Source organism: Anguilla anguilla, chromosome 11, assembly GCF_013347855.1.
Source record: "Anguilla anguilla isolate fAngAng1 chromosome 11, fAngAng1.pri, whole genome shotgun sequence".
Classification (NCBI taxonomy): Eukaryota; Metazoa; Chordata; class Actinopteri; order Anguilliformes; family Anguillidae; genus Anguilla; species Anguilla anguilla.
In genome coordinates, this window is record NC_049211.1 from 1,969,330 (window position 1) to 1,995,013 (window position 25,684).

Sequence of the window (25,684 nt, forward strand, 5' to 3'; positions counted from 1 at the left end):
GTTGAAATGAATAAAACAACAAAAACAGACATTCGACAACGAACAGTGTAAAACATAACAGCAATCTAGTTGGCCTGCGCAAAATAAAATAATTGCATTTAAAAAAAAAAAGATTTTAATTTAACTGTGGGTAGAATGCACCACACCCCTGTCTCAATGGAGGTCTGACGTATCGTCGCGTTCTTCGCTACGGCGGCGAATTGCTGCCCTCCAACATAAGCAAGCCTTCTCACACACCTCCAAATAGTAATCGTCACTACTACCACAGCCAATCAGAGTGCAGATTTTGCAGACCCGTATTAAATTTCAGCCAATCACAACGGAGACCATCCAAGTATAATAGCCGGCTTATTTCCACCTGGAACAAGGTTGATGATACTCGCTGTCCGGCAAAAGAAACGAAAAGGACTTAACTTCTCACCAACGTTGCCTGGCTCGTTGGAGGAACTCAACACGATGAACTGTGGATTTGCAGACAGTTTCCATTGAGCGTTAGCACTTTGGCCATCGTTGTAACTGGCTAGCATTTAAAGGTCCATTTACGTTGGCTAGCTGACGTGCATGCTAATTCAAAGCAGTTTTTCAGCAATAAAAACGACGGAAAGTAACACAGCAATAGTGTTTTGAGACTGAGTAGAAAGGAAAACACTTCTAAATCACAGAGAGACAGTTTCAAAGGAGGCAGTAGACTATCAACCACGATGGAATCAAGCGGAAAGGTAATGATTTTACCTATTCAATTAGCTATCCCAAATTAGCAAAAAAATTGTCATTTTAATTTAGCCGTAATAATTACCCTTCTGGCTCATTGACTAGCTTGCTGGTTCACGAGTCAGCCTCGTTACGCACCAACGTAAGCAAAGTTATTAGCGACAACGTTAGTATAACTTATGATGTCAACTTGCATTTGGCTAAATGGGAAAGCAGAGCCGAACACTACTATGTGGCTGAGTACAAATGTCGTGTCATGTAGACTGGTTGGATACATTAGTCTAGTTTAGGAACTAGTGTGACATTCGTGCCACGGTGAACTGGACGTTTTGCGCTGCGTGGCGGACTCTGCAGCTGTCCGCTTCCTCGCTAGTTTTGTCACCAGCAGCGATCGCCGTTTAGCATTGGGGGGTTATGTATTACTACGCTACTTTTAAAACTTCAGATATTGCACAAACCTTGTTGCCTAGCGTTAGCCAAATAGACGTGCTTGCTTTATTACGATATATGTTTGCTTTGCTTCATTTTCCGGACGTCGCTTAGGAACGTCTACAATGGACTGTATGTCTAAAATCATGTTTAACATTTTGTTTAAAATGTTTAAAAGAATTTACTGACGTCCTATATTTACATAAGTATTTTCGGCATAGACTGTCCCTTTCCATTTGTTGTTACTGACGCATTTGCAGTGGGCTAAATTAAAGTAAATGTTTAATTAACCTTACCTATTGCGGTTGGAACTTAATTAAATGTTTGCAATGCACCGACGACGCACAAACACGGTCCATATACAGTAAAGCTGCGTTCCAGATAACGCTGGAAAATACGCGTAGGATGGAAAATAACCTCCTATCCTTGATAGGTGTTATTGCCCTGTCGTCATTTGCTCCGTCTTACCGCGACTCGAACAGCGCGTGCTTTAGCGGCAGACTGTGATGAAACCAAGCGAACGTCTTGGGGGCGACATAGCTCAGGAGGTAAGAGCGGTTTTCTGGAAGGTTGCCGGTTCGATCCCCCGCCCCGTGTCGAAGTGTCCCTGAGCAAGACACCTGACCCCTAATTGCGTGTGAATGGGCGAATGAGAGGCATCAGTTGTAAAGCGCTTCGAATAAAAGCGCTATATGAATGCAGTCCATTTACCATTTACGTCTTGCATTGGTTTTCACTGGGACAGAAAAGCATCGCCGTGTTATTGCGGGTCAGACGAGGCCAGTGGGTGGACAATATGTGCAGGGCCTGAGAACGGGCTGTCGTGGCGTCGTTCCAGGCGGGTGTTAGTGCCTTGACCCGGCTTTCCAGCGCTTCGCCTCTGCGTCTCCATTTATGACAACGAGGCGCTTTTTGGTTAAGGACAACTGTCATGGCCGAATACCTCAAACTCACTTTCTTTGGCGAAAGTAAAATTCTCGAGGTCAATATTTACATCTCTGGTCGGTTTCGAAAAGTTACTCGCCCAGTTTATCATGCACGAAAGGAAATTGTTGGTTGCTACCGAAACACACGCGTAACACGCGGAGGAGAAACGCTGTTATGACAACTTGTTTGCATTGCGAAAACCCCCAGGCTCCAGTCAGCTCTGTGTCTGTGCGTGCGCGCGCGCGCGGGTTTGTTTGTGTGCGTGTAGGTGCGCGCTATGGCAATTGCTGTTTGTTGTGGTCTGAAACTGCCAGCGGCCAGGATTAAATCCTGCTCCAGGATTAGTGTCACCGGTTTGTCAGGTGCTTGATCCCTTTCACACGTCAGCTTTTTTCAGGAGCTCTCCATCTCCAACAGGCTTCGGTTTAGAGGCCCCCGCACAGGTAACTACACTTGACGTTTCAAAAGTGACAGTTAAAAGCCCCCCATTACTTATGCCACAGTACTCACTCCTTGCTCATTAGTACGGTGTCTTGGTCTTCTGTGATCCCTGGTGTCGGAGTGCGGGTGTGTATGAAAGGCTTTGTCTCTTGCCAAGATACTTTCATTTCCCCCCAGACAATACTTTGTTTACATCTGGTCCTCAGAGACAGATCATACTTCCTGTTTCTAAGGTGGAAAGGGTCACCGGAGTTCAGCCGCTGGGGTACTTCAGCACATTCGTGCGGAGTGTGTAATCGATCCGTTCCTTGTGTCGACGTGACTCAGAAACGCTTACGGTATTAACTGAACGTGCCTGCGTTTTGCTTCAGGAGTGCCGGCTGTCGGAAATACCGTCAAACCAAGTGTAAACATGCTGGCTGATATTTTAAACATGGCCACAAAGCTTGTTGGTCCTGCCTGGTTGCTCGATGAAAGGCAGAACTGCCGATAGTCAAGCTCACAGTAGGTGGCGTTTGAAAATGGCTGAAATGAAACCATTTGGCTGTAACAGGGTTTGTGCCTTCCCGGGCCGTTCGGGCCGTCTGATTGGGCCGTTTGACAGCGCTCGTTGCGTAATGGAGATGTGTGGCGGTCCGGCACAAAGCGGAGTTCTCTGCTCCAGTGTGCTTGGGGAGGGGGCCCCTCTCAGTTAGTCTGCACTAATGTGGCCTAATGAGTTATGGGGAAGTGAAGAGGAGATTACCTCACACAGAGAGGGACAGGGGGAGCTTTAGGGGGACGCTTGTTTGAAGCAGAGAGCCGTCTCCAGGCTCTGGTGTGTGTCCAGCACTGGGTTCTGAGCGTTAACCCCTGTCACAGTGTAAGGGTGTGTGGGGGGAGGTGTGTGTGGAGGGGGGGGGTGGTCGGGGGGTGATGTTATTGTGCATAGAATAGCAGGAAAAGGGGCTTTTAGCTGCAGTCACAGAAGCCGGATGCGTGTTGGGGTTCCTGTACTCCTGGATGACCTCTATGACTGCACGGCAACTCTCCGCTGGGTTCTTATACGGTACATGTGCAGGTGCATCAGCTGTGTTCACATACGGTACCTGTGCAGGTGCATCTGCTGTGTTCACATACTGTACCTGTACAGGTGCATCTGCTGTGTTCGCATACAGTACCTGTACAGGTGAATCAGCTGTGCTCATATACGATGCCTGTACAGGTGAATCAGCTGTGCTCATATACGCTGCCTGTACAGGTGAATTTGCTGTTCACATACGATGCCTGTACAGGTGAATCTGCTGTGCTCATATACGATGCCTGTACAGGTGAATCTGCTGTGCTCATATACGATGCCTGTACAGGTGAATCAGCTGTGCTCATATACGATGCCTGTACAGGTGAATCAGCTGTGCTCATATACGATGCCTGTACAGGTGAATCTGCTGTTCACATACGATACCTGTGCGGGTAAAGAATGCGTGTGCTTCGGCTACTGAGGACAAAGGCAGTGCCAGGGCTGTCATCACCCCCCCCTCCCCGAAACCTGAGCAGGGAGACGTGACTCGGGCAGCGTAGCTCTCTCTTAGGTAGGTGGTGTGTTTTGGCTGGGACGGCCCGTACGCTGCCACCGCTGCCAGGCCCTGAGCCGACGGCCTGGGTTAGCCAAAGCTGCGGTTCCTCCTCACACAGACGCACAAACGCAGCTCTGCTCAGTCTCTCAGTCTCCAGTCCCCCTGTCTCAGGCCTGTCCCCCTGTCTGAGGCCTGTCCCCTGTCTCAGGCCTGTCCCCCCTGTCTGAGGCCTGTCCCCCGTGTCTGAGGCCTGTCCCCCTGTCTCAGGCCTGTCCCCCGTGTCTCAGGCCTGTCCCCCTGTCTCAGGCCTGTCCCCCCTGTCTCAGGCCTGTCCCGCTCCTGGGTCTGCTTGCGGCCCGGACCCAAGGAGAGCAGTCCTGTGAGAGAGCTTAAAGAGCGTGACCAGCACCTCAAACTCCTGCCTGCACTGCTCCTGCTCTCTTAGAGAGGGCGCGTGTGTGTGTGTGTGTGTGTGCATGCGCGCACACGCGCACGTGTGTGTGTGTTTCCCATCTACCAGCACGAGTACAGCCTCAGTTGCTGTTCATGCGTTTGTGAGTGATGTTGCTTATTGGCTGAACCCCTAACGGGCTTACAGGCTGTTCTCCCTGCAGGCTAATGCCCTGTGGAATGGAGCCCCTGCAGCTCGGGGGCGGGGCTAAATCCTGTGCATTTTGTGGGGAGCCGTTTCAGTTTCACACGTTCTCTGCTCCAGGTCTCCTGTGTGTCTCCCTGTTCCTCTGTGCGGCCCTGTGCTTGAGTCCCACACAGCTAAGGGCTTCTGAGCTGACCTGTGACTCTACATCCCCCCTTCAGCCCAGCTGCTCCAGCATCCAGACTCTGTGTATGTGTGTGTGTGTGTCTCTGTGTGTGTGTGTGTGTGTGCGCGCGCGCGCTCGTGTGTCTGTGTGTGTGTGTGGCAGGGGAGTCTTCAGCAAACAGGGCTGGGCAAAATTAGACTATCCTACAAAAAAACTGAGCCTTAGTTTGTGTTTCCATTTTGTAATCAGCAGGGCTGTTAGCCACAAGTTTAAAGGGCCTTTTAAGGTTTTAAGTAGTTCACCAGTCAAATGGTGCTTTCCAGTTATGGGCCTGTACAGTGAATACTGAAGTTTTTTCCCTTTTCTGCGTAAGGGAGAGGGAGTCTGGGAGAGGGCCTCTGGTCGATGGTTTAGCTGAGGATACGATGCAGGCAGGCAGCTGAACAGAAGGTTTACAGAACTGACTGATTTACCCTGTCGCTGCTCCCAGCCCAAATTCCAGCCCAGTTTTCTCACTGCGTGGGATTGGTTGTTTTGCTGAGAGTTTTTTCTCACAGCGCAGGATTGGTCATGTTTTGCTGTGAAAGTGTTCGGTGGTCCTTTCACTTGTTCCCCTCTTGCAGAGCCCTGCGTATCCTGGAGACAGTCCAAGTACGGCACTGTCCTCACGGCTCTGTGCCTGGCCGTCTCCATGGTGATGACTGTGCCTGAGCACACTCTCAGGTTCAGAACGTGGAGATGCAGGGTCCTCTTAGTGAAGAGAATGTTGGGTGGGTCTTACTCGGCTCAAATTTTCCGCGCTAGTTTTCGCTTGTGACTGTTTTAAAGTGTTCTTTTACCTGTAAAAGAAAAAAGGCTTGTCGTAGCGTCCAAAGGAAGTATCATCATTTTGCCATCAAACTGCTCCCAAACTACACGGTTCTTTTGGGGAAAAAACTAGTGCGATAGCTAGCCAGGATTTTCAGCTTCCGTAAGGCGTTAAGGTTAAGGTTCATTTCAGGAAAAGGGCTGTGTTTAAATTCAGGCCCTGTAAGTCCAGTGTGGGGGACGCTGTGCACGCTGTGCTGTGCGGTGGTGTTACCGTGGCAGTGGTGTTCAGGACTGAGTCCCTGTGTGCTGATCGCCTGAGGGGGAGAGTGGAGCCTCTTTCTCCGCAGTATTTGGGGGAAAGGTGACTGTAACAGGCCACAGTGGGCTGTTTCAAGGCTGAGCACGCATGTACCAATCACTGCGTCCTGCGAGAGAGAGAGAGAGAGAGAGACAGAGAGAGTGTGTGAGCGTGCGTGTGTGTGTGTGAGCGTGTGTGTGTGTGAGCTTGTGTGTGTGAGCGTGTGTGTGTGAGCGTGTGAGCGTATGAGTGAGTGTGTGTGTGTTTACATTAAAAGCAGCTAACAGTGTTCATTACTGACGGTGTCTTTCAAACTGAACGTGTCCCCCTGACTGACGGAGAGCTTCCGTGTGCTCCTGTGTCAGAGGGGCTCCTGTGTCAGAAGGGTGCCTGTGCTGCTGTGTCAGAGGGGATCCTGTGCTCCTGTGTCAGAGGGACGCCTGTGTCAGAAGGGTGCCTGTGCTGCTGTGTCAGAGGGGATCCTGTGCTCCTGTGTCAGAGGGACGCCTGTGTCAGAAGGGTGCCTGTGCTGCTGTGTCAGAGGGGATCCTGTGCTCCTGTGTCAGAGGGGCGTCTGTGCTGCTGTGTCAGAGGGGATCCTGTGCTCCTGTGTCAGAGGGGATCCTGTGCTCCTGTGTCAGCGGGGATCCTGTGCTCCTGTGTCAGAGGGGCTCCTGTGCTCCTGTGTCAGAGGAGCGCCTGTGCTCCTGTGTCAGAGGGACGCCTGTGCTCCTTTGTCAGAGGGACGCCTGTGCTCCTGTGTCAGCGGGGATCCTGTGCTCCTGTGTCAGAGGGGATCCTGTGCTCCTGTGTCAGAGGGGCGCCTGTGCTGCTGTGTCAGAGGGGCTCTGTGCTCCTGTGTCAGAGGGGCTCCTGTGCTCCTGTGTCAGAGGGGCTCCTGTGCTCCTGTGTCAGAGGGGCGCCTGTGCTCCTGTGTCAGAGGGGCTCCTGTGCTGCTGACACACAGCGCAGTGGGGTGGGGCCGATGCCCAGGGACCCTTCTGTATGACACTTGTTACATGTTGCCCCATCCCAGCACTTTTTGGTAATTTGTATTTGTCCTAATACTGTAGCTTATTCTTCTCCCTCGTTGGCTTTGCAGAGGTTAGGTCTGAATAGTGTTCACTGTGTGAACTAAACTGTGTTCTTGGCTAGAAATAGCTGTACAAAATAAGTATTGTATCTTACTGAACCTGTGTTTAGCAGTTGTCTATGACCATGAAATGCACTTTTTGTACGTCGCTTTGGATTAAAGCGTCTGCCAAATAAATGTAATGTAATGTAATGGGGGGTCTGTTTCTTGTTCTGGAGCTGGTTCAACCGCTGTGCACTGTGGACTCAGTGACCCCGGCTGCGGCCCTTGCGATTGGCCGCCGTCCTGCAGGGGGCGGGGCCTGGGGCCCGTGCGTTAGCCTCTGTGGTGACGCATGAATTCCCCAGGGCGGAAAGCATCCGCCGTATCCGTTTACACTTTCAGGGCGCCATGGCGACGCTCTGTAATGTTTATACAGAGGGTGCTGATCACCCCGCCAGCGTTTCCCAGCATGCTGTGCACGCTGGAGCCACGGGGTTAAACTGGGAGATGACCCGTGCGCCTCTGTGTTGATTCATTTTCAGATGCTTAGCGCACGTCCTTATCCAGAGCCGTTTCGCACGGTCTGCACTTCAGCTGACACACTCTGCGCAGCTAAATATTTAACTGCAGATACTGAGATTACGAGCCCCGGTCGAGTGAGCTGAAATAAAGCAGGGATATCTGGGGCTGGACACACGTCTGTATTATTAATGGGCTTAAATAAAATAAGATTAAAAATAAGCCTGTGTTGCCGCTTTCAGTAAAATACTGGCACAGTGGCCTCTGGCTTTCAGGACAGAGATTAAAAATCATTTAGGCCGTGCTTACTCGCTTAATGCAGGTGATGTGTGAGAGGAAGAACTGTCACTGGGTCAGTCACATGACCTGGGATCTGGTGACAAAGTGCTGGGGATTTGAACAGTGGAAAAGTTTTGACCATTTCCTCTTAGAAAGCTGAACAGGCACTCTCCTAGGCACTGTGACTCCCATGTTTCAGAGGTGCTGGGGAACATTCATTTCCTTACGGGGCATAACTCCGAGGTCTTGGCTACATTGTTGAATATTACAGGGGTTCTTAAATAAGCATTACATATTTCATATGATCCCAGTCGGGTTGTGCAGTGATTGTGTTCATCACTGGATGCACATTTCATACGATCTCTGAAGGCTCATGGGAGTGTTGTATTTCTGTATTTGGTATTTTTATCTTTTCAATTCTTTGTAATTGCTTTGATCTTAGTGCTGAATGTAAAGCACTTTGAGCTACATTTTATGTATGAAAGGTGCTATATAAATAAAGCTTATTATTATTATTATATTATCTGTGAGGTTGCTGAGCATCCAGCCCTGTTGGTCTTAGTTGAGCTTGCTGTGTATGGTCTTTATGCTGCAGACATAATTAATTTCCCTGTAGGGAGTAATAAAGTGTGAGTGTATGAGTGTGTGTGGGGTGAGGAGCAGCTTCCCTCTGCCGATTGGCTGTCATTCAGCTGGCAGGAATGTGGGAGGAGCCAGATTAACAGCGGTCTGTAGAGAGGTCTGCTGATGTAATGCTCTCAGCAGGGAGCTTGCAGGCTGACCTCTGACCCCTGACCCCTCAGGAGGTGTTAACCTCTGCACAGAGTGGGGATGAGTCCCGTCTGCACAAACCACCATATCTAGTTAAACTTCTCACTGGATCTCAAATGTAGAGCTAATATCAGTTTTATCTGAACACTGCAACTATGTGCCGCACACATGAACACACACACACATGCACACACGCACACACATGCACACACACATGCACTCACACACACGCAAACACACACACACACACACTCACTCACATACTCACACGCACACACTCTTGCTGCTCCTCTGTACTGCTGCTCAGGGCTCCTCTACATTTCAGGATGCTGTTACTGTGCTGTAACGCATCAAGATCTCAGCGCAGACAGCGGTGACTGCACGGAGGGTGTTTCAGATCTCAGCGCAGACAGCAGTGACTGCACGGAGGGTGTTTCAGATCTCAGCGCAGACAGCGGTGACTGCACGGAGGGTGTTTCAGATCTCAGCGCAGACAGCGGTGACCGCACGGAGGGTGTTTCAGATCTCAGCGCAGACAGCGGTGACTGCACGGAGGGTGTTTCAGATCTCAGCGCAGACAGCGGTGACTGCACGGAGGGTGTTTCAGATCTCAGCGCAGACAGCGGTGACTGCACGGAGGGTGTTTCAGATCTCAGCGCAGACAGCGGTGACTGCACGGAGGGTGTTTCAGATCTCAGCGCAGACAGCGGTGACTGCACGGACGGCGTCTAATCTTAGTTTAGTCTCAAATTCTCAAGTAAAATCTGTTAAGAATGTTAGATATGAAGCCCACTATGCTTGTAGAACGGCAGGGGTGTTGCTAGGATTTGAGGACACTGGGGGCTTAGCCCAAAACATTGCAGGGGGGTCCAGGGGCGCTGCGCAGTTCAAACGTGAATTGCATACCACAGTATGGACCCAGGGCTCCCGTCCCTCTCTGTGCACACAAGCCTGGAATAGCTAGCTGCTCTGCCGCCGCTGCACTCACTCTGAGGTAAAGCTTCCCCTGGCTGAGTCTCCCTTTGCTGGCTTTTCTTTGTAGTGGCTTTCAAAACAAACCCATAACCTCCATTATCAATATTATTATCATTATTATTAATGGTACTGAACTGAATTATCTGCGTTAGCGATTAGCTGACAGGTGTCTGCAGTCCATTTCCCGTCTGTCACTCACACAGAGCTATCCGCGCGTGTGCACGGGTGAGCTGGCAGGAGCGCCCTGATCTGCGCATGCAGTGAGTGCGATACTGTATCGGACTTTGAGTGCTAAACAGATGCATTTGGGCTGAAGGCCCAGGCCTGACGGCTCCACTGCAGAACAGTGTGCAGCGGTGCACTCTCAGGACCTCAGCACTTTAGTGTGTTTTTGATTTGGTTTAGCGTAGCGCTAATCCTCCTTGTTTTGGTGCATGTTAAACGCAGAACACAGAACACAGTTCCAGTCTAAGAACTGCTGTCCATTCATTTGTTTACATTGCATTTTATTTGGCAGACGCTTTAATCCCATGTGATGTACAATGAGTCAATGAGAGTCATTGGCACAGCAACAGAACATTGGTTAGATAAGGTACAATCCTCATTGAGCACCAGTTATCCAGAGTCAAATTCATTACATTACATTACAGACATTTAGCAGACGCTCTTACCCAGAGCAACTTGCGCAACCTTTTACACAACATTTACACTGCATCCATTAATACAGCTGGATACATACTGAAGCACTGTGGGTTAAGTACCTTGCTCAAGGCTACAACAGCAGTGCCCTACCTGGGAATTGAACCTGGGACCCATAGGTTACAAGACCAGCTCCTTACCCATGATACTACACTGCAGCTGATTCATGTTTTCTTCTTTGTTTGTGTGTGTTTCTGTCTATGCAGCAAGTGACAGTGCAGCTGATGCTGGCGGTGGGGGCTGCTGTGATTGGCTCCTTGCAGTTCGGCTACAACACAGGCGTCATCAACGCTCCTGAGAAGGTGAGTTTTAGTGGCCTGCGCGGCGGGGCGGGGCGGGGCCCGGCGGGGCGCGGGTCTGTTTATTTTAACTTCATTTATTTACATTTATTTACTTTTAATACGTGTCTGTAACAGAAAGCGCTTTACAAAAAAGGAAGTTGTGATTAAAAAAAAAAAAAAAACATCGGACTGTTCTGGGTTTTGGGGCATACAATCTAAAAACAAACTGTTCCCTGGTTTTTTTTTTTTTGGGACACAGAGCAGCCCAGAAGAACAGGACCATTACTCCGGTAATCTGTGAGCATGCTTGTATACATTCAGGTGCCATCCCGTGTTTTGGTTTAAAAACCGATGACACAATTTTTAAAATCACTTGTGAGCCTCCCTGAAGGGTGTAGGTTTGTCCCGCTGTACCGCAGCCATGCTCTCCTAACCCCGCCCCTTCCAGGTTCCCGCTATTTTTAGGAAAGTGCGCGTGTCCGAGACGCTGCGTAGGAGCAGGCCCCGGCTGCAGGCTGTTTCCAGCCCATAGAAGGGCCTGCATGCAGAGCCACCGCCGGCCTCCAGTCAGGTGTGCTGTCAGGTGTGATGTCACAGCCCGCACCTGGGACTCCCAGAGATCAGCGGCCCGCGTTCAGGCGTATTGGTTTCCATGGTTTCGCCCCGGCTGTTAACAGCGAACCCGCGAGCACCTCCGCAAACAGAGAGAAATCACTGAAAGCTCAGACTCTGGTCTGCGTGAGCTTATCTCAAATCAGTCAAATAAACCAGGGCTGTGTAACAGAACTTGCACAGTGTGGTCATGCTGTCAGCAGGTCTGGTGTGGGCTACACCGTGTGAGCACCATGGCTCACCGCACCCCGCCTGGGGGGAAACCCTGGTTTTAATGCCCTGTGATGTTAGGGCAGGGGGACCCGTACTGGTTCTGTGTGTGTGGAGTTACTGGGGTGAGCAGGGTGAGCTGCACACTGACAGACAGACAGCAGAGGGACAGACAGACTGACAGAAGAGGGACAGACAGACAGACAGATAGACAGAAGGACAGCAGATGGACAGACAGACAGAAGGACAGACTGACGCACAGACAGCAGTGGGCATGTGACAGCCTGGCGCCATGCCTGGCCTTTAGCTGGGCGAGCTCCTGAGTGTTTAGAGGAGGGTGCGTGGTAAGCATACTGTACAGGTCATGCCCGCCCCGGCGAGGGGGGGAGGGGGGGGGTCATGTGGGCTGTCAGTACTCTGCGCTCTGGACAGTCCTACACCACATTCCGCAAGGTGTAACGGAGGAGGGGGGTGGGGGTCGGGGGGGGGGTGTGGGCGGGACCAAGGTTTGTTTATCAACACAGAGCCCAGGGGGAGGAGTCAGGAGCCTGCCTCCCGGTGAGAGATCACTGTCGCCACCTGCTGGCCAAAGCCGGAAAAACACCGCTACGGACCTGCAGTCGCGCTCTAATTCCGGGGGAGTCCACCCGGGTCCTGCAGCGCCGCAGGCTCCGCTGCTTTCTCTCCTCCCGCTGAGACTGGCAGTGGGTTCTGTGTGAACGAAAGCGTTAAAGTCGTGTAGGCCGCTCTGTGTTAGGACTGTCTGTGACCTGCCTGTACGGCTGTAATGCGATGTTTTCCTTCGTAGACCATCGAGAGCTTCTACAATGAGACCTGGATCGAGCGCTACGGCGAGCCCATCCCCGAGGCGACCCTCACCACCATGTGGTCCGTCTCCGTCTCCATCTTCTCCGTGGGCGGCATCATCGGCTCCTTCTCCGTGGGCCTGTTCGTCAATCACCTGGGGAGGTAGGGACGCACGCACCCCCCCCCCGTACCCCATCACGCACCCCCTGTACCCCGCACGCACCCCCCACCTCCCGTACCCCATCACGCACCCCCTGTACCCCATCACGCACCCCCCGGTACCCCGTCCCCTTGCTAACAGTTATGCATGGTGGAGGAGACTGCTGTCTGCCAGCAGTGTGGCTCCATACGAGTTGCTGTCTAACTTGGTAGATGCAGACGTGTCTTTGGCTTGTGTGGCATGCATAAATACAATGTTGTATGCTGCTGTGACACTAGTGTATAGGCGAGTGACTATGGGGTGTAGATATCCTGAGTTCTATGAGTATGTCAGGACCTGAAAACTGCCATGTGGGCAGTGGTAAGAGTCAAAGAGGAATGCCAGGTTAAAGTGAATTCAGTTTATTGTTCTAGTGTGTCTAGTAATAATGGCAATATACAATGGTGCAAAATTTGAGCTTATATGCAAAAAAAAAACTTACATACATACAAAAATATCAGAGCAAAACACCAAGTCATAAAATAAAGACACAATCATGGCAAAACAGTATAGATCAATATAATCCTGCCTGCACTAAGCATATCACACTGGGTTAACCTCTGTATCTGGCTGGCTGCTGACCCATCAGTATCAAGATCTGTAGTCAGCAACTCGCCACCAAAAACACCCATGATATGGTTTTCTAAGATGACATCAGCTTTCCAACAATACAGAACGTGATGACACGGTATTGTGGAGAACCTGAGGGTCACATGATGCTGATCCCGTCGGATGGTTTGCAGCTGAGCGCTGCCTCCTCACCACACCACACACCACACTCCCTGTCAGCAGAGCAAACGGTCTGTTTTACTCTGAGGGTTTGAGAAGAGGCAGACTTCTGTCAACTGCCCTACATTATTATATTATTATTATTATTGTAATTGTTGTTGTTGTTTTTTTTAATTGTTATCATTATTATTGTTATTGTAATTATTGGTATTATTATGTATTTATTTTATTATATTATTATTATTATTATTTATTTTATTGTTATTATTGTTGTTGTTGTTATTAATAAACATACTCCCCCACGCAGGAGGAACTCTTGGCCTTCATAGCATATTATTATTATTATTATTTATTTTATTGTTATTATTGTTGTTGTTATTAATAAACATACTCCCCCACGCAGGAGGAACTCTTGGCTTTCATAGAGTATTATTATTATTATGATTATTATTATTATGATTATTATTATTAATAAACATACTCCCCCACGCAGGAGGAACTCGATGCTCATAGCTAACGTCCTGGCCTTCATCGCCGCCGCGCTCATGGGCTTCTCCAAGATGGCCACCTCCTTTGAGATGCTGATCATCGGGCGCTTCGTGGTGGGGCTGTACTCGGGCCTGTCCACCGGCTTCGTGCCCATGTACGTGGGCGAGATCGCCCCCACCGCCCTGCGGGGGGCGCTGGGCACCCTGCACCAGCTGGGCGTGGTCATCGGCATCCTCATCGCCCAGGTGAGCGCGCCGCTCCTCTCTGATTGGGCCCCACGCCCCACGCCCCACGCCCCCGTCACCCCGTCATGGTCCTGATTTCCCACTGCAGACAGCTGAACTTCTGCACGGTTTCCCTGCACTGCACTTGCGCAAGTGCTCAAGTATTACGAAAGGAAGTCTGGTCTGGTGTTCAGTAGAGTGTCCTTCCTGTTAAACTCTGGCTTCCTGTGCTCTGGCTGTGTGTGGTCGGTGGGTAACCGGCTTGCCGTGCTGTGCTCTGGCTGTGTGTGGTCGGTGGGTAAGCGGCCTGCCGTGCTGTGCTCTGGCTGTGTGTGGTCGGTGGGTAAGCGTGCTGTGCTCTGGCTGTGTGTGGTCGGTGGGTAACCGGCCTGCCGTGCTGTGCTCTGGCTGTGTGTGGTCGGTGGGTAACCGGCCTGCCGTGCTGTGCTCTGGCTGTGTGTGGTCGGTGGGTAACCGGCTTGCCGTGCTGTGCTCTGGCTGTGTGTGGTCGGTGGGTAAGCGTGCTGTGCTCTGGCTGTGTGTGGTCGGTGGGTAACCGGCTTGCCGTGCTGTGCTCTGGCTGTGTGTGGTCGGTGGGTAACCGGCTTGCCGTGCTGTGCTCTGGCTGTGTGTGGTCGGTGGGTAAGCGTGCTGTGCTCTGGCTGTGTGTGGTCGGTGGGTAAATGTGCTGTGCTCTGGCTGTGTGTGGTCGGTGGGTAAATGTGCTGTGCTCTGGCTGTGTGTGGTCGGTGGGTAAGCGTGCTGTGCTCTGGCTGTGTGTGGTCGGTGGGTAAGCGTGCTGTGCTCTGGCTGTGTGTGGTCGGTGGGTAACCGGCTTGCCGTGCTGTGCTCTGGCTGTGTGTGGTCGGTGGGTAAGCGTGCTGTGCTCTGGCTGTGTGTGGTCGATGGTTAACCGGCTTGCCGTGCTGTGCTCTGGCTGTGTGTGGTCGGTGGGTAAGCGTGCTGTGCTCTGGCTGTGTGTGCTCGGTGGGTAAGCGTGCTGTGCTCTGGCTGTGTGTGGTCGGTGGGTAAGCGGCCTGCCGTGCTGTGCTCTGGCTGTGTGTGGTCGGTGGGTAAGCGTGCTGTGCTCTGGCTGTGTGTGGTCGGTGGGTAAGCGTGCTGTGCTCTGGCTGTGTGTGGTCGATGGTTAACCGGCTTGCCGTGCTGTGCTCTGGCTGTGTGTGGTCGGTGGGTAAGCGTGCTGTGCTCTGGCTGTGTGTGGTCGGTGGGTAACCGGCTTGCCGTGCTGTGCTCTGGCTGTGTGTGGTCAGTGGGTAACCGGCTTGCCGTGCTGTGCTCTGGCTGTGTGTGGTCGGTGGGTAAGCGGCTTGCCGTGCTGTGCTCTGGCTGTGTGTGGTCGGTGGGTAAGCGTGCTGTGCTCTGGCTGTGTGTGGTCGGTGGGTAACCGGCTTGCCGTGCTGTGCTCTGGCTGTGTGTGGTCGGTGGGTAAGCGTGCTGTGCTCTGGCTGTGTGTGGTCGGTGGGTAACCGGCTTGCCGTGCTGTGCTCTGGCTGTGTGTGGTCGGTGGGTAAGCGTGCTGTGCTGTGGCTGTGTGTGGTCGGTGGGTAACCGGCTTGCCGTCCTGCAGGTGTTCGGGATGGAGTCCATCATGGGGAACGCCGCGTACTGGCCGCTGCTGTTGGGGTTCACGGCCATCCCGGCGGTGGTGCAGTGCGCCGTCCTGCCCTTCTGCCCCGAGAGCCCCCGCTTCCTGCTCATCAACCGCAACGAGGAGAACAAGGCCAAGAGCGGTACGCTGCACGCGCATGCACACGCGCACATGCACATACATCTACATACACGCACATCTACATACATGCACATACATATACATACATGCGCATCTACATACATGCGCATATACATACATGCATATCTACATACATGCACGTACATGCGCATCTACATACATGCACATACATGCATCTACATACATGCACATACATATACATACATGCGCATCTACATACATGCGCATATACATACATGCATATCTACATACATGCACGTACATGCGCATCTACATACATGCACATACATGCATCTACATACATGCACATACATATACATACATGCACATACATGCACATACATGCATCTACATACATGCACATCTACATACATGCACATACATGCACATCTACATACATGCACGTACATGCGCATCTACATACATGCGCATCTACATACATGCGCATACATGTACATACATGCGCATCTACATACATGCACATACATGCGCATCTACATACATGCACATACATGCGCATCTACATACATGCACATACATGTACATACACGCGCATCTACATACATGCACATACGCATCTCCATACATGGACATCTATATACATGCATCTACATACATGCATATACACACCAACATACATGCACATACACACCAACATACATGCATGCATGTGTAATATGTGCATGTATGTACATACATCCGTGTGTAATATGTGTGTGTTTACATTGTGTGTGTGTGTGTGTGTGTGTGTAATATGCGTGTATGTACATACATCCGTGTGTAATATGTGTGTGTTTACATTGCGTGTGTGTGTGTGTGTAATATGCGTGTATGTACATGTGTGCGTGTGTAATACATGCGTGTGCCCCCTCAGTGCTGAAGAAGCTGCGTGGGGTGGCGGACGTGAGCGCGGACATGCAGGAGATGAAGGAGGAGAGCAGGCAGATGATGCGTGAGAAGAAGGTCACCATTCCGGAGCTCTTCCGCTCGCCGCTGTACCGCCAACCGCTCCTCATCGCCGTCATGCTGCAGCTGTCCCAGCAGCTGTCCGGCATCAACGCCGTGAGTGTGCTGCTAACCGCACACACACACACATCATACTCACACACTATACACGTCATACACACCATACACACACTACACACACACCATACATGTCTCATACACCATACACACACTATACACGTCATACACACACACACTATACACATCATACACACTCACTATACACATCATACACACCATACACACACACTATACACGTCATACACACACTATACACATCATACACACACACTATACACACACTATACACGTCATACACACCATACACACACTATACACATCATACACACCATACACACACTATACACATCATACACACACACTATACACATCATACACACCATACACACACACTATACACACCATACACACACTATACACATCATACACACACACTATACACATCATACACACCATACACACTCACTATACACACCATACACATCATACACACACTATACACACCATACACACACTATACACATTAAACACACACACACTATACACACCATACACACACACTATACACACCATACACATACACTATACACACCATACACACACACTATACACATCGTACAGACACTCTTACGCACCATACACACCATACACACACACTATACACACTATACACATCATGCACACACACTATACATGCTAACCGCACACGCTAACTGTACATAACCGCACACACACACTCAGCGCTGTAACCCTCTCTGTCTCTGCAGGTGTTTTATTACTCCACACTGATCTTTGAGAAGGCTGGAGTCTCTCAGCCCGTCTACGCCACCATCGGCACCGGAGTGGTCAACACTGCTTTCACTGTGGTGTCGGTACGTCTGTGAGTGTGCGTGTGTGTGTGTGTGTGTGAGAGAGTCTTTGTGAGTGGGTGGGTGTGTGTGTGTGTGAGAAAGTGTGTGTGTATGATGTTAGTGTGTGTGTGTGTGCGTATGATGTTTGTGTGTGTGTGTGAGAGTGTGTGCGTGTGCATTTGTGTATGTATGTGAGTGTGTGTGTGTATAGTGTATGATGTGTATATACTGTGTGTATGGTGTCTGTGACAGTGCCTCTCTCTCTCCTGTAGCTGTTTGTGGTGGAGCGAGCCGGCCGCAGGTCCCTGCATCTCATTGGCCTGATGGGAATGGCTGTCTCAGCTGTCCTAATGACCGTTGCCATGGCACTGCTGGTAAGCATCTTCACCATGGCAACCACTCACACCCCTCATGGATCCATGCTCTAGAACAGTGCTTTAAACAGATAGCAGACCATAGAGCCCATCCATGCACTAGAACAGTCCTTTAAACTGATAGCAGACCATAGAGCCCATCCATGCACTAGAGCAGAGCCTTAGCTGATACCAGACCATGGGCTCATCTATTAACTAGAAGAGTTCCTTTATTGGGGGGGCGGTCAGTAACTCACTCCGGTCCCGGTGGGCGGTCAGTAACTCACTCCGGTCCCGGTGGGCGGTCAGTAACTCACTCCGGTCCCGGTGGGTGGTCAGTAACTCACTCCAGTCCCGGTGGGGGGTCAGTAACTCACTCTCGTCCCGGGGGGGCGGTCAGTAACTCACTCCGGTCCCGGGGGGGCGGTCAGTAACTCACTCCGGTCCCAGTGGGGGGTCAGTAACTCGCTCCGGTCCCGGTGGGGCAGTCAGTAACTCACTCTGGTCCCGGTGGGCGGTCAGTAACTCACTCCGGTCCCGGTGGGCGGTCAGTAACTCACTCCGGTCCCGGTGGGCGGTCAGTAACTCACTCCGGTCCCGGTGGGGGGGTCAGTAACTCACTCCGGTCCCGGTGGGGGGTCAGTAACTCACTCCGGTCCCGGTGGGGGGTCAGTAACTCACTCCGGTCCCGGTGGGGGGTCAGTAACTCACTCCGGTCCCGGTGGGGGGGTCAGTAACTCGCTCCGGTCCCGGTGGTGGGTCAGTAACTCGCTCCGGTCCCGGTGGTGGGTCAGTAACTCACTCCGGTCCCGGTGGGCGGTCAGTAACTCACTCCGGTCCCGGTGGGGGGTCAGTAACTCACTCCGGTCCCGGTGGGGCGGTCAGTAACTCACTCCGGTCCCGGTGGGGCGGTCAGTAACTCACTCCGGTCCCGGCGGGGGGGTCAGTAACTCGCTCCGGTCCCGGTGGGGGGGTCAGTAACTCGCTCCCGTCCCGGTGGGGCGGTCAGTAACTCGCTCCGGTCCCGGTGGGGGGTCAGTAACTCACTCCGGTCCCGGCTGGTCTTCCTCAGGAGCAGGTGGATATGATGTCGTACATCAGCATCGCGGCCACCTTCAGCTTCGTGGCCTTCTTCGAGATCGGGCCGGGCCCCATCCCCTGGTTCATCGTGGCCGAGCTGTTCAGTCAGGGCCCGCGGCCCTCCGCCTTCGCCGTGGCCGGCTTCTCCAACTGGACCGCCAACTTCATCGTGGGCATGTGCTTCCCGCATGTGGAGGTGAGGATATGAGCGCATCAATTTTTAGGCCCGGTTTGCTACTTCCTGTGTTAGTCCCGCCTCTTCCTGCCCAAATTTACACCTGCCCTACTGTCCTGTCTGCTGACTCAACCAGGCAGTGGACCCTTTCAAAACTGAGTACAGTAATAATAATAGTAATAACAATAATAATACATTTTGGATGAGAACTGGATGAACGTTAGAACCATCAATGTGATATGCTACACCCAATCTGAAATTCATTGGCTCACCACCCTCATAATTATTGCCCAATATAGCTGGTTTTTATTTTCCAAATATGCTTAGGTACACTCATGCTTTGTACCAAGTTTGGTGCAAAGCACACAAAAAAACAAGAATGCCTGAGTGGGGAACACTGCTTCATACATTATGCAAATTCGCTGAAAGTTAATTATGCTGGACCGTCATGCTCTTATCATCCATGTTCATTTTTGTGAGCAAATTTGCTGTGAATTATGGGCATTTGGAGTTATGGTATTATATGAAAGGGGATTCCATGTAACTTTTGATAATTGCGACACCTTGTGGTCGTTTAGGGCAATATTTGGTGTGGAGCTTTGTTGAAGGGGCTACCAACAAGAGATGCTGTTGAGAGCAGTATCAAAAACAATGAATGCTTACATGAAATATGTTATTATGCGATAGGCCACGCCCACTTTCATAAATATCAACCAGACTTAACATTTAGACTCATAGAGGGCCTTGGACCGTGTGTACTTGAATTTAACTGAATTCCTCTCTCTTTCTCTGTCTTTTTCTCTATCTTTTTCTTTCTGTCATCTCCCCAGAAACTGTGTGGGCCGTACGTCTTCATCATCTTCACGGTGATGCTGCTCTTCTTCTTCGTCTTCACCTACTTCAAAGTGCCGGAGACCAAGGGCCGGACGTTCGACGAGATCTCCGCTGGGTTCCGGCAGACGGCCGGCGGGGCGGGGGGGGAGAAGTTCTCCCCGGAGGAGATGAACAGCCTGGGGGCCGATTCCCAGCTCTGAGCCCCCCCCCCGCCTGGCCTGGCCCCGCCCAGCCCCCCCCTCCTCGCCCACGCTGGTGCACACTACTGACAGACTGACAGACACGCGCACTGCCTGCGTGCTTCCTCCCAGACTGCAGGGGGCAGCCTCGGTTATGATGTCATTCTCTTTCTTTTTTTCTTCTTCTTTAGTGGGGAGAGTGCAGAGCCAGCCTGGTGTGAGAGCAGATAAAGGGCTCGGGGCTGGAGGGCTTCACAGGAACGCATACTGTACGCAGGCCAAGTTTGGTTTTATTTTCCTCACGCTGATGTAGGCTAACAGAGCCTAGCTTCCCTCCATCCCCAACCCTGTTCCGCCACAGGAAAACCGAACAGAACCCTTATTACCCCCCCCCCCCGTAAGAGCTGACCCCCCACTGACAGGCCCTCTTATTATTTTGGCAGCTCAGTTCCCCCACTTACACATTCTAAAGGGCCGTCTGTGTAGAAGAGAAGCCTGTGTAATAACTCTAGATAATAAGTCTACATTATTACCAAAAAAGCAGTCAAGGGATATTTCACGCTGATTGGCCAGCTTCGAGCAATGGAAAGTCTCATGGACTTTCTGGGCAAAATGGCGGTGCATGTTTTTTGTGCCGAAATGAGGGAAGCTAATATGCACGCTGGCATCCTTAGGGGTTATTCTGGAGACAAAATAATAAAAGGAAAATTTTAACTGGCCATGCCCGTGATGCCGTGGTTCCAGACAGACCGATCGGTGTGGAATCCCCTGAGCAGGGTCTGATCTCACAGCCAGTGGTCCCAGGCAGGAGAGCTGAGCTCTTTCTGCTCCGGGGTAGATATATGAGTGAAGCCCTTTGATGGTCTCTCTGCTTCCAGACTGCCCCCCTCCAGCTCATTACCCAACTTCCCTGAGCGAGGGGGCGAGGCGGGGCAGAGCAGGGGCGGGGCCGGGGTGGGGGAACCAGCACATGCACCCGCTGTTTGTTTTTGGGTATTTTTATTAAAATTCCCATTAATATTCCAGCGTACTGAAGGTATTGCCCCACTAGTCTTTCTGTGCGCAGTATTTATGAGTTGGAAGGCCCTGTCTGCCTGTCTGTCTGTCTGCCTGTCTGCCTGCCTGTCTGTCTGTCTGCCTGTCTGTGTGCAGTATCTATCAGTCAGAAGGCCCTGCCTGTCTGCCTGCCTGCCTGCCTATCTGTCTGTCTGTCTGTCTGTCTGTCTGGCATCAGATCTGTAAACAGCTTTGGGGCATTGTGCTTGAAAAAGCTCCTTTCTGGCAACTAAGAACCTTACAACTCGTCAGCAATCCAGTGACGGCCCAATCATGTAATATCCGAATGTAGCGTAATCGCAAGTATTCTGATGAAGCGTAGTTAACAATAATGCAGTAACTCACTGATAACTAAACACGCTTGTTTGTGTTGTTAGTTCGTTATTACATTAACAATGTAGGGTTCCCTGTATTGGTTTTTTTTTTTTGTCAGTTTTATTGCTGTGTCGTTTTTTATTTTATTTTATTAATATGTGTGATTCCCCTACTGGTTTTCCGCACTGCCCTCTGGCACCTGGGCATAAACGTGTAGATTCAGATCAGACCTGGAATGCACAGGAAGTTCATCCTTCACACAGGAAACAGGAAGCAGTCCCTGTAGGTTCATTAGCTGAAGAGACGTTGTTGTGTCGCGGTTGGCTCTGTCTGCGTTGTGGACGTGCTCGTTCGGCTGTAGGGCGCGAGGAGTCTTTTAAAGGAGGGACCAAGATGAATTTTTATTTTCAGTCTCATTTTTAATGCTTTTAAATTCCTCCAGGTCACACTGAAAGTGCTTTGGAATCTGAATGTCTCGCCCTCTCACTTGCTCTGAGGAATGCAGCCTTGCGGATTTTCTATCTCACATGTTAACGACGATTGGCTAATTTGATCAGCCTAAGTTGATTCCTGGAAGGTGTGGAGGTCCACTCAGCCCCACTGGCTGCTGTTTGCTGTTCAGTTTCTCCCTCACCAAGACTAAACACTAAACTGTCTGAGAGGCCCATGGCATGTGTATGAAGTGAGCATGTGCGAGCCCTTGATGCTGATTGGTCCAGAGGCAGACAGGAGTAGGGCTTGCAGAGAAACGTTTGTGTCATGCCCGTTGTCATGGTTATGGTTTTGGATGTGCGGAGGGGGTTCGAACAGCCAATGGGAGGGAAGAGCTTTCAGACGTGAGTGAGTTTTCGTCACGGCAACATGGTGTGTTTGATGGAAGCAGCTGACTGAAAACACACAAACACAGGAGAGTGAAAAGCGGGCCTGTTTTGTGTGTGTCGTTGTCAGCACACTGACCTTTAGTTCTTCTGTGTCTAGCAATAAATACGTGTGCGTGTGTACACGCACTTTTTAACTACCTGTACTGTATAACGTAGCTACTGTGAGCTGTCTCTCCACTGATAGAGAGTTCAGTTTCTCAGGGTTTTTGATTCCGGTTTTAGTGTATGTTTTCCAAAAATGTACACCAAAACTGAAGTAATGTCAAAAACTCCAGCAAGTGAACTATCCCTTTAAGAAAAAAAGTTAGATGAGTTCTGTAAATAGTATAAATATTAGAGTATCCACGTTTTTAACGAGAGATAAAATGGCACGTATTCTACTTTCTAGCTGAATATGAGCAACATTCTTGTGTACAGCACTGTTGTATTTTCAGAAAACTACACGCTCACCAGGCTATACCAGTCTTTTTACTAATTTCAGAAAGTATATTTAGTTTTTAAAAAATGAATGACTGCAATCACAACTACTTATGCTTATATTTTACCAGCGACTGGTAAATAATATGTATTAGATGTCTAATTTATTAGCGTGTTTTAAAAGAATTTGATTATATACTAAAAAAGAGTTTCTGTGTGAGAATGGGGTGGGGGGGTGGGGGTAGGGTGGGTTGAAAGATATTTTGTTATTAAAAATGTGCCAACACGAGATACTGTCCTGACAGTTACTTTTTTTCCCCTTCTTTTGTAAGATATGTGTATGATAGTTGGGAAATTTAATCTAAATAAAATCACACAGTGAAAACCTGTCTGTTTTCTGTCTTTCGTGGAGTGTCATTGTCATTGGTTGTGTGTGTGTCTGTGTTTATATATTAATTATGCATAAAAATGTAGTACTGCAGTTAGACACCCAGAGGGGTGGTACATTTTTAATTACCATAAATGAATTCATGTCTGCAGTTTGCAGTGATGAAGGTCACTGTAAACGCAGCTCTGGAGTTCACTGAAGTGTATTTTGATGCTTTAGAGTTTAGACCCTGAACCACCGAACGTCCCCGCAGCCTCAATTTGAAAGCCAGCAGGTCCTCGGAAACCTCCGAATATCCAAAACATTTTTTATTTTTTATCGCCCGAAAACGTAGGCTGCAATGACACTAAACAAGCAAGGAACCGTCCAGACCCACGGCACAAATTACTTTCGCAGACTCATTTTAGCTGGCACCACCTGTGCATGCGTCCGACTAAATGCCCGTGAGTGAGTGAGTGACCACAATTTGCCATGCACAGCCCACGGCGGCAGTCCTGCCCGCGCGCCGTGGGGAAAAAAGAAAATTCAACTCCTCCATCGTGGGGGTCAAAGCAATTAAAATGTATTGCCACAAGAGGGCAGTATTCACCTTGGTCTTTGATATTGTGTTCGACAGACGCCCCCCCCCCCCCCCCCCCCACCACCCCCAGTATCACCTACGACAAAAGGAAAGGTCTCCCGTGACAGTGAATACTGAGGCGTATTTCCCTGGCTCCGATTGGCGATTTATTCACCAAAAGACATGCAAAAACTGGTAAAATATTTCAGAGCAATTTCAGTGAGGCTGAGAATTTCAAGAGTGGTCGTTCGAAACCATTTGTATCTTATTGTGCTGCTTTTCAAAAAATAAATAAATAAAATTATTTACTCACGTGATGAAGCCATGTTGCTTTTTTCATATTTACATCTGTGGTTACATTTATTACTCAGCCATACGAAAACCTAGTTTCATCAACGTTCCTCCATAGTTCCTCAAAACTGGGCTTATTTTCGAATAAAACCAGGTCGGGAGAGGGACTGATCTTTTTGCTCATCTGTGCTAGGAGAATGATGCGAGTTTACGGTGTGGATATCAGCGCAGGACAGCAGCAGCTCAGGAGATCTTCTGACCTTTCAAGTTAGAGATGGAGATTGAGCGGGACGGCGCGGCGTGGAGGGGGTGTCCCCGAGGCTACAAAGCCTTCCACCCCCCTAACTAGCCCGCGTGAGGCGTGTAAATATACATCTGGTCACACGCGGCCGTCGGCGGCGCTGCTTTGACTTGCTAATCTCTGCACTGCACTCGAGCAACACGCTGCGCGCGATAATGAAAACGCCTTTCCTGTCTTCCACAGCTGATAAAAAAGCACGGAGCTGTTTCCGTGAAAAGCTGCAGGAGAAGATGCGCCTCCTCTCTTTTATAATTATTAAATCCCCCCCAACGACACGAAAAAGAAAACCAGAACAAAATAAGTAGCTGGCAACCATACATTCCCTCCCCTCTCCTCACTGGACATTTCACGAGGGATACCAGGATATATAACACGCGTTCGTGCTGGCGGCTGGCGGCGGCATCGTAGCGTCTGTGGCCTATTTGATGAATCCTGACAGCAAGCATATACACCGTGGAGATTGAGTAACACCTTGGTCGGACTGATTGGCCTTTGCTGGGAGGCAAATATGACTGTCGTGAGTGACGTGCTTGTCTGAAATCCAGAAAAATCCATATTTTACAGACTTTCCCATTTGCAAGTCAGCGCTGTGGCGCGGCAAGGAAGCCTATATGTGTCCCCTGCCTCGGGCTAACGCTAATGGTTAAAATAAGCATCTTATATTCTTACTGTGGCGAGAGAGGACAGACGTGTCATGCAGTCGGGGTTGGGCGGGAGCTGCCCCATATCCAGTCCTCTCTGCATGACTGACATTTACCGTTTTTTTTCTGCCTAATGATGTCTGTCTTAACACGGACAGGCGCTGGCACGCTCGCGCACTGCAATCAACTGCAACCTCGGGGTAGTCACGTTTCATAACGCTCACGCGACTGTTTATTTGGCCATAACCGTATGAGCCACCAAGAGCAGAGAGGACATTTTGCAGAGAGATATATTTTTTATGCTATGGCGTGCATTAATATGATATGCATCGCAATAATACTGTCTTCTCTGTCTCACTCTTGCGCCTACGATGGCATCTAGCTGAAGGGTTTTGCATTGACTGCTGCTGTAGGATATGGCCATGTCGGCTGGGAATGTTTGTGTCTGCTTATGTAAGCCGCTCTGTATTTAAGAGCATCAGCTAAATGCCAAGATGAAAATGCAAATTTAGAGCAGAGCACGCAGTGTTTCCTCTCGATTTATTCATCTATTTTTTTTTGTAAAAGTCAGACTTTTTTTAAGGAACATTCGTGTAAAACATGGCTTTTTCACTCTTTTTTTTTGTAGAAATGAAAAATGAAACACCCTGTAATAGACGCGTTGGAGGGTTTCCTGTCACATCAGCTCAAGAGACTGGGGGAGGAGACATACTGCCCGTCTCTGCCCCCCCCCCCCCCCCCCCCCCCCCCCCCCGCCCCCATGTAAGACGGCTCGTCGCTCAGCG

The 25,684-nt window shown here is 50.3% G+C and overlaps 1 protein-coding gene across 1 annotated transcript; it reads left to right on the forward strand.

Moving 5' to 3' along the window:
* Positions 1-701: 701 nt before the first annotated feature.
* Positions 702-23,106, forward strand: LOC118208334 (solute carrier family 2, facilitated glucose transporter member 1-like). The gene is made up of 10 exons (XM_035382911.1): positions 702-719; positions 10,458-10,553; positions 12,163-12,323; positions 13,583-13,823; positions 15,391-15,553; positions 16,427-16,614; positions 17,346-17,450; positions 17,702-17,803; positions 18,855-19,058; positions 19,868-23,106. Exons 1-10 carry the CDS (start codon positions 702-704, stop codon positions 20,069-20,071), a joined length of 1,482 nt encoding a protein of 493 aa, XP_035238802.1. The 3' UTR covers positions 20,072-23,106.
* Positions 23,107-25,684: the final 2,578 nt, after the last annotated feature.